Source organism: Talpa occidentalis, unplaced genomic scaffold (assembly GCF_014898055.3).
Source record: "Talpa occidentalis isolate TD23 unplaced genomic scaffold, MPIMG_talOcc4v2.1 talOcc4.10, whole genome shotgun sequence".
NCBI lineage: Eukaryota > Metazoa > Chordata > Mammalia > Eulipotyphla > Talpidae > Talpa > Talpa occidentalis.
In genome coordinates, this window is record NW_023600993.1 from 103939372 (window position 1) to 103954724 (window position 15353).

The window sequence follows — 15353 nt, forward strand, 5'->3', positions numbered from 1 at the left end:
CAGACAGACGAGAGACAGACAAAACCATTTCAAGAAAGTCTGAGCACAGCATCCCAAGCAAGGAAAGGCCCACCACTGATACCCAGGTGGGGCAGCACCTGAGAGCCCTGCGCCTGCGCACTGCACCCAATGAAGGTGCGGTGCGCATGCATCTGTGAGGTGCGCATGCGCCCCGGCCTCCCGGTGGGGTGTGCGCATGCGCGGGCGCGGCGGCAGGGGGCGTCCCCGACAATTGCGCGGGAAGCGCGGGCAGGCGGTGTGGGGCTCCGAGGGCCGCTGCTCATGGCCTTTGCGCCCGCGGGGCCTGAGGCCTCGTTCTTCGAGGTTCTGGACCGGCACCGGGCTTCGCTGCTGGCCGCCCTGAGGCGGGACGGAGGGGAGCCGGCGGGCGGGGGCACCCGCCAGGCCACCGGGTACGTGGGCCTCGAGCTGGCGCGAGGGACAGGCCGGGGCGCGCGCGCCTGAGGCGCCTGGGGGAGATGGGGTGCCCCGTCCCAGCACCGGGTGGGGGCCACAGAGGGGCCCCCTTGGCGGGCCGGCCGGGTGAGCGCGGGAAAAGGCCCCTCCTAGCCCCGCCTGGCGCGCCCGCCCTCCTGCCTGCCTGTGTCTTCTGGAATGTTCCAGGGCGCCCCGCGGCCGGCCCACAGGGTGCTTGAGCTCCCGGCGGGGCGGCGCGCGGGGCGCGGGCTGGGTTTGTGCGTGTCCAGACTGCGGGTGAGGGGGTGCTGACTGAAGGGCTGGGGGGCGGACGGGCGTCGCGAGCTCGACCCCGCAGTGTCTCCCCAGAGCGGGGCGCGGAGCGACGCAAGGTCTCTGGCCCGAGGGCGCCTGTTCTCAGAGCCACGTTCAGTCAGGGACGCGCGTGGCCCGGCCACTGGATCAAGTGGCCCCGACCGTGGCACACGCGGCCGAGCCGCCCCCAGGCCCCCCCAGCCGCCCCCCAGCCCCCCAGTCCCCCCAGTCCCCCCAGTCCCCCGAAGACGCATGACGTCGTGAACCCCCAGTCGTGCTCCCTGCTCTGCTTTTCTGATTTATCAGCAAAGCTTTTCAGCCTAAACAAATTACCGTCTTTTTTCTTAAACCCAAGCCAACTACCAGAAAAAAGCCCAAAACAAAACAACCAAGAGAAAAACCCACAAGCAAATAGATTTGTATGAAAGGATTTAGTTGGAGGCAGAATTCAGGCGGGTGAGGGACAGGAAGGAGTGGAAGCTGTTTACGTTTCAGATGTAAATTTATCTGATCGTATCTGAAAGTTGGGTGCCATGTTGTCTTTTGCTCCCCCCTGCCATCCAAGCTGGAAAAATGAGCTATTTGTGTCTTTTTTCCTTTTTTTTTTTTAACCTCTTGATCTTCGAAGACATTGAAAGTTTTAAAATGCACTGTCTGGCACCTGTGTTTTCTGTGACAGCTCTGAATTTCTGTGGAAATTAGAAACTCTGCATGTTGCCCAATTTCTAGCTTTTATTTGAGCCCCTTCCAAGGCGATAGGCTCGTGGTACTTAAAACAGGATGACATTTTTTGAAGCTGATGGCTTGTGATATTAAAAGTCGGCTGACAGAAAACTGGCTAATTCTTAATATTTTGCTGTACAGTGTTGTGATCGCTGCCAGCTCTTTTCATGGTACTGATTAAAGTTTTCTTCTTGTATCACTAAAATTTAGAGGGGCTGAGATCAGCTAGGGTAATACTCTACAACAAGAACTGTTTCTTTTAAAATATTTTTGCATCACATTTTTGGGAAAGAGATTAAATTCAAAGCCCAAATATTACATCATTTTAAATTAAAACAGTTATTTCAAGTCAACAAGTTTGTATTTAAAGTAGGTTTATGTGAAGAGTGGATACAAATGCATTTCTAAATTACATTAAAAGGGAGATACTTCAGTTGTCATTGAGAATTAAAATGACAAGCAAATGAAATCACTAGGTAAGTACATTTTGTAAAGAACAGTTGTTGTTTTAATGCAGTACTAATGTCAATTTACTGGAGATGATTATTGACATAGAGTACTTAGTCTTAAAGAACTAACAATGAAAGAGAAAGTTACTTTAGTATTGAGCTGGGGGAATGTTGCATTATTGTAAAAGCCTGCTTTATGAGTAAGATTGAATCATGGTGTTTTGTTTCAGTTCTGAAGTTCTTGCATCTATAGAACACATCATCCAAGAAGTAATCGCAAGCTTGGCGAGAAATAAAGCACCTGCATTCACAGTAGACAACAGATCAAGCTGGGAAAATATAAAGTGGGCATTTTGCATTTTTATTTTCAATGTCTATCTTTGTCATTATGTGAATGTATTCAAGTGAGCATTCTAGTTGGATTTCATTCTTTTTATTGCCTTTACCTTGGCAAAAGGATTAAGGAAGTTTACAAAATACATACCATACAGTCAGGTGATATAAACTTGAAGTAAGTATGAAAGGTAAGGCAAAAAAAAAAAAAAAAAAAACCTGCTAGGGACAAAAAACAGAGCACCAAAAGAAGTTAGAGGTCAAGGTGATCAGGTCTTGTAGCCCTGTTCAAAAAGGGCTCTGAGCTTGGCCAACAGGGGGAAATATAACCAGTGGAATTCTCATCTATACGCCTTGAAGGGAACCACTTGCTGAGGGAGCCACAAACCATCCTCATACGGAGACCAAAATAAATATATCTGGAGCATAAAGCACATTTCAAAGGATCTCCACCTTCCCCAAATCAGTGACCAAGAAGGATAAAACCAGCCAATAATTTTGTCAAAGTTCCCAAACCTGCTTATATCGGGTTTGTTTTTTCATATCCTCAGCCTGTAGAATCTTCCCACCCAAGAATGAAAAACACTGCAAGAATAATCTTTAGTAAGAGTTACAGAAACAGAATAAAAGTACTTTTGAGGCATCTTAGTCACTATGTTCTTTTATGAATAATATAATTATTCTAAACTTTTGAATTACAGTTTCAAAATAGCATTTCATCAAATCTAGAATCAGTTGACACAGGGCATCTCTGCCTGGTGCCTGCTGCCACCTACAGGGAAAACTCAGCAGTTCAATTTAACAACAGTAGAAATTCTGATGTAACATTGAAGGTAAATCAGAAAGAAAATATTTCACAGCTTCTAAAATTGAGTAACTGTTAAGTGACTGCTAAGTAACTTAATGGCTAAAATGATCAAAATGCTAATAAAATTGTGAAATAATTTTAAAATATGAAACACCAAAAGCTTTCCCAGGGAAGAAATACAGATATATATTGTATATTTTAGACACACATTTTTTTTTTTTTAAGATTTATTTATGCATGCAAGAGCTGGGGTACAGGCCAGATATGCTGGGGGCGGGAAGGGGGGCTATGTGAGAGGATTCACCAGAGACAGAGTGGGGAACAGAACAGGCAGACTGACTAAAATACACTGCGAGGGGAGCTGCAGGGCGAGTCAGGAGAGGTCTGCTGCACATGTGGGTTGCTCCCACGTGCCAGGGATCAAACTCGTGCTGCAGAGGCTGCGGATTGCTTCATAGTGCGGTGCTATGAAGCACCTTAACCTCTTGCGCCACCAGGGAGGCCCCTCATTCATTTCTTTGCTTTATTCTAGTGTCTATATGTCACAATGCTAAGCATCTAATTACCACCTGGAGCTATCTAAGCTTATAGTCAAGGTTGTCCTAAAGCTTCAGTGCTTACATGGAGAAGAAATGTGGACTGAAATGATGTGCAGCAAGGGGCATTCAGTGTATATTTCTCAGTGTACAGAAATTAATTATTTTTCATTTTATTCCCTTGCTTTGAACAAATGACAGATTTGAAGATTCTGTGGGCCTTCAGATGGTATCTCATTGTACCATGAGAAAAATAAGAAGTGATTCAACAAAATCAATTAAAAAATTTGGTAAATTAATTTTTCTTTGCTTTTAGTCATAAAAAATTACTTTCTAGGTTTTACTTATTCCTATTTAAATAATTCTACTTGTTCTTTAATAGACCACCTGTGTATTTGAAATAAATTTATGGAATTTTGCAAAGTAAAAAAGTATTGCAGTGAAAAAGTATTGTCTCACTTTTGCTGTTTGTAATGCAATGAATTTTATCTGATTCTTCAGATAATTGTTATTCGTACTTAACACTTCTATTTTGGAAAGATTTTTTTCTAATGTTATGGCGAGTAGCTGGGGACAGTCAATTTTTGATAGAAGTATGTTTTGAATTAGGATGTGACATGATGAGTAACTTGTTCATTGCATCTTATTTTACAGCTTTAATTCTCAAAATATTGTCCATGATTTATAAATTAGCACAGAGCAACACTTATGCAACCAAAAGGTAAATGTATTGTTCCAGTAAAAAGCTCCTAAAAATGCTGCCTGGGGTCTAATTAGATTAACTTTCATTATAGGTTTTAAAATGCTCCATAAGAGAGACTAGGGTTAAGAAATTAGTTTCTTTGTAAATTGTGTTTTGTCTAGTTAAAGCTTTCTTCAAATAAAACCACAGTACTTGCCATCGGCAAGGAGAGTATGGTTAATTAGGAATATATATATATATATTTTATTTTACAGGGACATATATTACACTGACAGCCAACTCTTTGGTAACCAAACCGTTGTGGACAATATTATCAATGACATTTCTTGTATGTTAAAAGTGCCAAGGAGGAGTCTGCATATCGTAAGTAGCATTTGATACAAAAATTTTATTTTAAAACAAAATATATAAAATTGTAAGCAGCATAAATGCCTTCTGGTCCTTTCGACACTTTATGATACTATATTTTTCTCATATGTATTTAAAGATTCTGTTCTCAATATAGTCTCTTGAATTAACCAAACATGTGAATTGGAAAATATTTGTCATCTTAAACATCCTTTTATATTTCTTAAATCCCAATCCAAGCTTAAACACATACACACACACACTTTAGACAGGTGAGCAGGAAGAACAACGTAGCATAAAATAGAGTAACAAAAAAGTTTTCAAACTTGTCTGCTATTTCTCAGTTATCGACATCAAAAGGCTTGCTCGCGGGCAGCCTGCGGTACCTGGAGGAGGACGGCACCAAGGTGAACTGTCCCTGCGGAGCGACCGTAAGCAGCCATGTCCCCACACGACCTCACCCCTTCCAGGGCCTGTGTTTTTGAAATGCATTTTTTCCTGCTTTGCTGTAGTTTAGAGCTTCCAGTTTTAAAATAAAATTGAAGGACGAATGCTTTGGGAGCTCGTATATTACTCGTTGCAAAACTTGCCAATTGTCAAGTGTCGCAGTGAGCTAAACACGCACAACATGCGCCTGGTAAGCATGTGTGGCTGTGTTCAGGTGGAGGGAGCCTTGATCATTTGGCATGGCTAGTTATACAATCTTCATTCAGAGTTTCTGGTTCTGAAATGAAGATGTTCAGTACAGAACTGTCTGCGAGGCGTTGGTGCACGGAAAGCTCGCAGGACCGGACTAGCGCGGCAGCTTGGAAAGGCCCATAGACCCTTTGGAGGAGAGTGTCAGGAAGCAGAGGTCTTGCCTTCACTGCCCTCTGCTTTTGAAACCCCATTTCCACAAAGTTTCCAAGAAATTCTCACCTGCTGGGAAGTGGCTTGGGTCTTGAGTCTGTTTTCTTACTAAGGAGTAAATCTCTTCTTACTAATTTTTGTTGTTCTTTTTGTTAGTGAGGAATAAATTTTGATGACTGGTATATTCAGAGAAAAATGAAAGTAGATTTGTGATAAAATTTAAATGTGGCTTTACTTGTTTTTCATTTAAAATAAAGGCAGTTTTGTTTTGTTAACTTAGGCTGTTGCTGTGCCTTCTAATGTTCAAGGAATTCGGAGTATCCTTTGAGTGGTAAAACAATTTAAACTTCTAGAATGTTCATTCATTCATTGCTTTGGTAAGCCACATCTTCATAATGTGTAACAAACAAGTCAGACCCTGTAGTGGTCAAGATGAACACACCACGGCCCCTTCTTCAGGATTCTTGTGGGGCCTCACCCTCCAGTAGGAAAGACAGATGTCTAAATATATGAGTAGGCATCTTTTTTTTTTTTTTTTTTGGCATAGAAGAACTGGGGTGTAGGCTAGAAGTACAGGAGGTGAGATGATTCATCAGAGACAGAATGGGGAGCAGAACAGGCATATCTAGTGAAATACACTGCTGCGGGGAGCAGCAGGCACAATAGGAAAGGTCTGCTGTCTGCTGTGTATCAGACTCAGGCTGTAGTGGCGATAGCGCTGAGACTTAACCCCTAGGCCACCAGGGAGGCCCTGAGTAGGCATCTTTTTATATTTGAAGTTAAAGATAAAAATACATGATTTTGGATTGACCTAAGTGGCACCAGTATTCAGTTTGTGGTTAAAATGAAATATTCTTGCCTTTAGTTTATCAGCCTTAACTTCACAGATTTAATTACAGATGCAAAATTTCTATTAATTGTAGAAAAAGATGCCACATTTCAGCGCCTGCTAGATGACAACTTTTGCAACAAAATGTCTCCTTGCATCATGGTTACGGTACATTTCCTACCTTTACCACAGTTCCAAGACCACCATCATTTAGTGATGGCCGCTGTCTGGCCTTCTACTTTTATAGAGCCATATAAGAAAAGCTCATCTACTTAAGATCCTTCTGAGTTACTAGATTAGCAGTAAAAGCAATGTCTGTGGCTAGGCTTGCGGAAGTGGTGAGGAGAGGGCCCTGGAGAAGCAGAGCTGCCCTGGAGAGAGGCTGCCAGGCATCACAGAAGGCCTGGCCCGTCCCAAAGAGATGTCCTGATTTAGTTCAGAAAGCTCGGGCACTACCGAGAGTTCCTGAACTGGTGAGAAAGGGAAGGCCAGGCCTAGCTGGGCAGCCGGCCCGCTAGCCTGCGGATGATGTGGCGAGGGAGCAGATGGGCCTGGAACAGGTTGTCGGGGCGGTCGGGCGGGTCGGGTGGGTGGGGGGAGGCGCAGTCAGGAGCAACGCTTCAGAGGAAAGGACCGGTTTGGTGACCTCCAGCTGCGAGAAGTGAGGCACATGGCTCAGGTGCCCGGAGCCCCAGCCAACCGTGCTGGAGTAACGTGAGTAACTGTAACGGCTGCAGGACAGTGGCCGAAGGCTCCCTTCATCATAGAGGGAAGATTTTAAATTTGTATTATTTTTAGTGAAGTCAACACTGTGGTTTAGGGATACAGTTTCATCCCTTTTCAGACTCACCTCCAAAGCCCCCATAGTCCTCCGCCTTAGTCCACTCGGCCCCTTTGCTTGCCACCACACGCTTCCCCTCTGGTGGCCTCAGCTCCACTGCCAGATTCCTAGGGGTTCTTTGGCTTAGTTTGTGTCTTCCTTTGTTCTGTTTCTGCTGTGGAGGAAAGATTTTGAGAGTGGGCTTAGAAACCGGAACCTGAAGTGGGAGCAGGACACCCTGGTGGCGCCTGCCCGGTTTGAAGAGCTGGAGTGACGGTTGAGATGAACATGCGGCCTGCAACCTTGTGGAGGCCATGTTTGAGCCCCGCTTGGTGCCCCTGTGGGCTGTCCCCCCACTCACTGCTGCAGTCCTCTTCCCTGTTCACGCCCTGCCCCTCGGAGGAGAGCGCATGCCCTCTGGGCTGGCCAGAAGCCAGGGCAGGGACTCTGCTCAGCCCATGGTGTTTGCGTCCCACTGGTTCTGGCGCTTTGGAGACGTTTAGGTTGAAGAGACCATGTGGCACTGGTTATGGACTGTGCATTTCGAGAGGGAAAAGTCACACATAATTCTATCTCTCTACCTTGGTTTTCTCCTTGATGCTGCCTGCTAAGCCTCACCTGTCCACACACGGTGCTGTCGCAGTGTCCCCTGACATTGGGGACCCCTGGGTGCCAACCCCAGTGCCTGCCTCTGAGTGGGGAGCTGGGGACGAGAGTCAGGCTGGGGAGGGGCCCTTTGTGCCCGGATGTCCACTGATGCTGTTTGACTGCTTACCACACACGTGTGATGTCTGTCCCCAAGGAGAGAATAAAAGTGCTCACCCCTCCCGTGTGCTCCTGTGACCAGGGCCCTGCCACCCCACACGTTGAGCGTTTGCATCTGGTGCTGTGTCAGCTTGGAGAGTCTCTCGACAACCTTATGAGGCAGGTGCTGTCATCGCCCCACTTTAATAAGAGGCGACGGGGATGCAGGAAGGTATTTTCCCACACTCCTATGCCGGTCCACACCAGAACTTGGACTCAGATAGTTCAGCTCCACGTTTCTGTCCTCCCCAGCGCTGCGGCAGGCATGCTGAGCCTGATTTCCTAAGAGAAGACCCAGGCTCCCAAGACCAGGACACTGGCCCAGTGTGACCCGCTAATGGTTGTCAGGGAATTCAGACTCAGGGGAACACCATTCTCAACCTCTCCTTGCTTCCCTCGCTCCTCCGCGTGGCATGCTGCTTGTTCGCTCATGTTATAACGCTCTGCACACTGCTTTTTCTTTTGTTTTAATAACTTCATGTGTTATTTCACCACGTGGGGCTTGTTAAATCCTACATTTAAGTCTGGTACTCTTCTAAGTGCCTTAGGGTGATTAAATTACTCAATCCCCAGAAGAGCTTTAGGAGGTGCCACGCAGAGCCCCAACAGCACGGTGGTTTCGCTTCCGGGGCAGGCAGCTCAGGTCCTGCCGCTAAGAGGTGACAAAGCCGCATCTCCAGGGCTGCCTGACCAGAAGCTGGACCTCTCCGTGCTCTGCTGCCTCCCGTGCCTAGTCTTGGAGACTTGGGCGGTGCACCCCTCTGTCGTTGTCTTGTGATAACTGTTAGCAGTGGAACAACAGTGAGCGTCTTTATGCAGGGTCGTTATTATCTGTTTCTGCTGACAGACTTCCTCAGCTTTATTTCCAAGGGCTGAGACGTTTGCGTGAAAGATTTGAATACTGATGGCCCTTTCCACCCTGCTGTATGCGTCGTACACTTCACACAGGCTACAGCAGTTTCACCAGTAAAATTTAAGATGAGGGAATCTCACATTTAAATTACTAATGAAATAAGATTATAGTTTTATCATTCCATTGGAATTAAAGTGAGTAATTTCAGTTTGCTTTCAGGGAAAAGGAGTCCCTGATCTGAACACCAGGCTTCTAGTCAAGAAGCTGTGGGACACATTTCACATTCCTGTTTTCACGCTCGTGGATGCTGATCCACATGGTAATTTATTGCTGGAACTCTGAAGCAAAAACTTAAGCCAAATTGTAGTTGTGTTTTTCTGCTCTTAGAACATGTCCATAAAAGATTTTAAAATAATACAATTAGATTAAGGTTAGTGAGTAATCATGTGAGGCGACTTGTGGCTATTTTTGCTATATTAAGCAGAACTTTATGTTTCTCGTTGGTAATGTCCACAAAAATAAAAAACTACAGGTGTTAGATATAATTTGAGAGTACAGATTGCAAGACGTTTTAAAGGTACCTTTCTTTTCACAGGCATAGAAATCATGTGCATCTATAAGTATGGATCTATGGTAAGTGGGAGAAAGTATTTTTCCTTTTCCAGTCAAGAGGGTTTATATTCTTCGGGGAGATCTCTTCATTTACTTATGAGCCCCTAGGAGGCTGAGGGCGCCCAGCATGTACCAGGGCAGCTGCTGTCCTAGCCGAGGGCCTGCTCTGTGGCAGTGACTCCAGCTTCCGGTGTGACCAGTGTGACCACGGTAACAGAGTGGGCCTGGCTGTGGGCAAGAGGCATTATTGTTCCCCTCGGACCCGTAACCATGGGACCTCAGGGTAACCACTCGATCTTATTGGCCAGTATACTCTGAAAATTACAGATAAGCCTTGACTTCTGGCGTGCCTAACTCCCTTTTCTCCCGCCATGAGGAGAAGTGGAAAGACAATCAAATTTCACCCTTGTAGTCAGTCTGCAAGTGCCATTCGTCAGTGGTTCTCAAAAGTGTGGGACCAGGGACCAGCAGTCTCGGCACCCCCTGGGAGCCTGCTGGGAACGAAGAGCTCAGGCCCTGCCAGGACAGGGGGAAGTTCGGTGTGGTGCTGAATGCGCCCTAAAGCAGATGGAAAGGACAGTGGAGCCGGGGCTAGACCATGGGCTCTCACAGTGAGTGCAGAGCAGAGAGGTTCCTTGGTAGTTTTACTTCATAAAAAATGATTACACCCACGTGACAGGACGGTTTCAAACCCCTCACTGACAGCCCAGCTTAGCGAAGCTGCAGGTCTTTTTCTCACTCCTGTGGGCAGTTTAGTATTGGCCCTTCCTGAGAAGGAAAAACAAGGGGCACCCTCTACATTTTAGCCTTACCAATATGCTTTTGCTCTTTCTTTTAGTCTATGTCCTTTGAAGCCCATCACCTCACAGTTCCAGCTGTTAGATGGCTCGGCCTCCTCCCTTCTGACATTAAAAGGTCAGCCCTCGGCGGGACAGGGTGTTCACGTGGCGGCGTGCGGGCCGTGTGGCAGTGCGCCTCGAAGGCCTGGGCCGGGCGTTCAGCCTCTCGTCTCTCTTGTTCGCTGTGATGCAGGGCTGTGTAGTTTTGAATAGTTCATCAGTGTCTGTTGTAACGACTGAAATACTTAAATGAACTTGGTTGATGGGCTTTGAGCTACCTGGAAGACTGCTTTTATGGTTAAAATATTTTGTAATTTTTTTAAACTTAGAAAGTATGAGACGCTGAATCTAATGATAATCATTGACAAAATCATTTGTCATATGAATCTGTTTTATAGATTTAAAATTTTAATTTCACTTAAAAATCCAATTTTAAGGTTACTTCAAGTTTGGGAACCTAAATTTTGGCAAGTGTGATACATAGTTCATTATAGAAAAAAATCATTAAATAGCAAGGTAAATTTCACCTCAGATGAACAGTTTACCTTTAGATTTGTTCTGTGCATAACCATAACTTTCTCACAAAAGCAGGCTCTTACCCTAATATCACTTTACGGCCTGCTGTTCTCACACCACAGTGGAGTCACTTCTCTACATCAATAAATACATCTCTCTTCTACGGCCTCATTTTCAGGTCTCATATTTCTGAGTTCCAGGACTGGGTGTACCATGTTTACTCAGCCAACCCCTGTCGTGGGACACTGGAGTGGTCCTGACAGCTTTGCTGGCCCAGGGCAGGGCTGGATCTCCGGAATCTTGGTCAGAGGGCGTGCGCGTTTTCAAGGCACCAGCTGCCTCTTGCTTTCCCTAGAGAGCAAGTAACCCCTGCCCCTCGGAGTGGCTGCCCTGCTGCTCGTCTCTGCCGGTAGAGGTTTTAAAGTATCTTCGGTTGTTTTAATTGGCCTGTGAGAATGAACTCAAAATGTGTGTATTGGATTACTCTAAGCAGTCGTGAAAGGGGCTTGTTTCCAGAATACAGAATGTGAACAGTTTTGAGTGATTGTCATTTCTTACAAAGTAAGGGCACTAAAGAAAACATTCAAGTTTTGAGTGAATCAAAGTTTTGATCAATTTAATGTTTGTGTCATGTTAAAATCCTTTAGGAGTAATCTGTCCGAAGATCATGTCTAACACAAATTCAAGATAAATGATCTGCTCATTCCAAATATAGTATAAGAAGAAAATCAGTATGGCAACCACACAGATGTGACTTCTAGGGAAATTGTCTCTCCTCCATGTCATCAAACCATCACCCTATCCAGGAGCTGCCACTGGCAAATGATCATAATTATGGGGACATTAAAAGAAAGACTATTTGAAACTGGAGCTCTCCTGGGAAATCCAGGATTTGTGACTTCCAAATGTGTCCATGCCAGAAATCCTAGGCCCATCATGTTCTGTTTTTAAAACACATAACAAGATTGCATTCTACTTTTTAAAATTTGAAACTAGATAGATGCTTGTATACGTGTGTGTGTGTGTGTGTGTACACATGCATGAGTAAGTGAAAAGTGATAGACTGTCTTCCAAGACCTAGAAAGCTCTCAATGAATTAGAAATAATTAAGTTCTCTGGAGACTAAAACCCCACATACATGGAGCTCACAGCTTCAAGAGTAGGAGTGGGGCCTGGAGGCATCATGGCCCCATCACTGAGCCACTGGTGTCCATTTATGTGATGTGGCACTGTAACCACTCACCTTTTAACAAATGTCCATCTGCCTGTCTTCCTCCCTGAGTGTGACATGAAGGAACACAGCTGAGAACTAACTTCCAGAATGAACTTGAAATTTTGCTGGTCTCGGCCATGCAAGATCCCCAAAAATCATGGACTCAAAAAGTGAATCTGTACTGATTTTCTTATATGTTGAGATTCCTGAAATAGCACAGTAAATACAAATGAAATAATGTGATTTCCACATTAAAGGAACACTAGCTTTTACTGATGCTTTTCATCTATTTTTTTCCAGGTTAAATATATCTAAAGAGACTTTAATTCCATTGACAAAACAGGACCAAATGAAACTTGACAGTATCCTGAAGAGACCCTATGTCACCTGCCAGCCATTTTGGAGAAAAGAAGTATGTTTTTCTTTAAAATCCAAGTTTTGAATGTTTTATAGTCTTTTACATTAGTAGTGGCTGGCTATGCACACACTAATGTATATGAAAATATCCTCCTTAAAATTTTACATAACCAACAGGTTATATATTTGGCAGGTTACCCCCAAAGGATTTTGACCATTATCATGTCAAAATATCAAATTATGAATCCTAGTGGATAAGATCAGCTGATGTGTTTTTATCCTTGCAGTTATAGAGCATTGTCTAGAGCTGCATCTGAATTTATGGGGGATAAACACAAGAGAATGATGTTGATCATTCCTGGCCATTGAAGGCGCCCATACCAGATATTCTGCTATTTTTAGCTATTGCAGCTCTAGAATATTCTGGCTGTTCCTCAGGGTTTTGGAAAGTAAAGTGAGTCAAGATTGACTAATTTGTTGTATTGACAGGCTGGACGAAAGGCCTCTGCTATGACTGTATCTACTTCTATTGACAGATGGAAATAATGGCAGACTCTAAAATGAAGGCAGAAATCCAAGCCTTGACCTGCCTATCATCAGATTATCTCTCTAGAGTATACTTACCCAATAAGCTAAAATTCGGAGGATGGATCTAAGAACATCAACATAACTTATGATCACAAGAGGCTTTTCTTTGGTTTTGTTTCCAGTAGTAGATATTGTTGTATGTATATTCTTAATCCTCCAGAGGTAAAATGAAATAATTCTCCCTTAACCATTATTTTTATCAAAACAAATGTTATGCGGTACTTTTCTCTAAAGGGCTCTATTTTGTCCTCTGTGATCTATGTCCTAAAGTAAATTATAAAGGATATATGTTATTTTAACTTTAAAATTTTATTTGGGAAAAAACTCTTTAAAGTCTACAAAAATGTTTTCATTTCAACAGTATAACTAACATTAAGGCATATAGCATCTTATTAGTAACACAAACTAATAATAACCTAAATTTGAGATGTTGTAAATGAATTACAGTGTCCAGAAGTTTCTTTTGTTTTCCTTTGCCTTTGTAGTATGGAGCCAAGCCCCATTTATTCATTGGTGAAATTATGAATAAACATTTGGGTTAATGTGGTCTTCAGTGCTCTATTTACTCTGTTTTTGAGCATACTGTTTATTAATATTATTTATTTGAAAACTTTCTCTAGGTTTTTATTAGTTCTCTTGCCAGTTCAAGTCGCCTCACTGCTTTTCTAGGCTAGTCTAGGTGATAGAACAAAGAACTTCAGTTTGAAGATTTGCAGAAGTCTTAAATTTTAATAAAGCCCTTCTGTGGCAATAAAGATATGATCTTTCCTGTTCAAGAACCGATTTTAATCTTCTCTGAGATGAGTTTTATGATTATATTATGTAGTTTCAACCGCTCTACAAAGTTTCTTGTAATTCTAAGCAAGAATATGTATTTATCAGAGAAGTACAGAAAAGTGGGCTTATCCAGGTATATGTCAGTAAAAGATACCTGAGAACGCACATGTGCCAATCACAGCTACACATTTGCTTACCAACCCTTCCCAAAACTTGGGGGCTCAGGGGTCATCATTCTGTTGTACAGGGGAGGACAGTGAGGATGTCACTTGTTCAAAGCCCCCTCACTGAGCATGCCCCAACAGGGACAGTCACACTGCCTGCCTTGGGAGCAGGTGTCCAGATCAGAATGTAAGCATCAAGTTCCTTGTCAAAGTGATTATGAATTTCAAGATGACTGCAGCAGAGAACTGAGCCCGAGGGGTCTTCCCGACACAGGCCTTCATGACTGCAGAGGCCGCTCCCCCACAGAGCCAGCCTGCTCAAAACTCTGTGATGGGGTTAAATCATGTCATTGTACAAGAAAATACTAGCAAGGTACTTTATGTGTGCCAGGTATTTTTCTAGGTGTTTTGCAAACATCCATTTCATTCTCACAGAAGCCCTAAGAGCTCAGTGCTTTGTTTATCATTCCCATCTCACGGAAGTGACAGCAGCGGCGCAGAGAGGCTCCGTGCCTTTTCCTGGTGAGGTCACATAGCGACTAAGCAGGAGCACAGGGACTTAGACCTGAGAGTCAGGCTCCAAACAAACCTCCTTCACCAGGCAGGACCTGGTGTGGCCTAACACCCCTGCTCAGGAGAGGCCTGCACTGCTCTGTCCACCAAGTGTGACTCGAGCCTGGTGCCAGGCCTGTGAAGGCAGCAAGTATGTTGTTCCCTGTCACACAGAACCAAGTCACTCGTTTGGAGAACATTCTGGTACACTGTTTGACTGACTTGTGAGACTGTCAAAACTTCTAAGAACTTTTTATACATCACAGATTTTCTTTGGCTTTGTATCGTACGTCCTCCCTTAACATCTAATAATGTCATTGAACTTTGACCAGTTTTGTAAAGGAGAAAATGACTGATGTAGAAATAAATGACTAAGCCGTAAAGTGTCTGGGTTAGAATATACTGTCAGCATGGAAAGATATGAAAAATCTAAGTCATTGAAGTAGATTGAAAGAGACCAGACACTATGTTCAATTTGGATAAAATCATGTTTATGATTAGAAATCAATTTACTTAAATTTTTGGGGGGGGGAAATAAAAATGGAAGGAGAGCAAAATACACTAATTTGAATTTACTTTATTAGAAATAGATGAAAATTTAATATTAATAGCTATTTGGGAAACATCTATAATTCTGATTCTCAGGATTTGTTTCTAGAAAGAATCACTCTAAAATAGGCAGCTATTCAAAAGGGCAACTGACAACAGATCCTTTACCATCAGCTGCTCCATTTATTTCTACTATTTTCATAATTTTAACCAAGAAAGACTGTTGGGATTGGATTCTGTTTGTAATTAAAGCGAATAACACCTGGTGCAACAAAAGGTGTTCAGAGAATCTTGGTTTTTCCTTAAGGGCTCATAGTCACCCTTGCAAAATAAAAGCTGCTTTTCCCCAGGTTTCTGGGAAATTTAACTGTCATTGTGGTGATTCTAAGTGATTTCAGA

The 15353-nt window shown here is 43.8% G+C and overlaps 1 protein-coding gene across 2 annotated transcripts; it reads left to right on the forward strand.

The window, feature by feature from the left end:
- Nucleotides 1-246: 246 nt before the first annotated feature.
- SPO11 (SPO11 initiator of meiotic double stranded breaks) lies at nt 247-13481 on the forward strand. 2 transcript variants are annotated; one of them, XM_054698420.1, is made up of 14 exons: nt 247-413; nt 2135-2248; nt 3783-3871; nt 4236-4302; nt 4539-4647; nt 4977-5063; nt 5762-5798; nt 6369-6478; nt 7933-8106; nt 9007-9106; nt 9383-9420; nt 10238-10314; nt 12268-12379; nt 12861-13481. In XM_054698420.1, exons 1-14 carry the CDS (start codon nt 283-285, stop codon nt 12978-12980), a joined length of 1365 nt encoding a protein of 454 aa, XP_054554395.1. In that variant the 5' UTR covers nt 247-282; the 3' UTR covers nt 12981-13481. The 2 variants fall into 2 exon arrangements, with proteins under 2 accessions (XP_054554395.1, XP_037356656.1); XM_037500759.2 differs by lacking the exon at nt 7933-8106 and having other exon boundaries at nt 250-413.
- Nucleotides 13482-15353: the final 1872 nt, after the last annotated feature.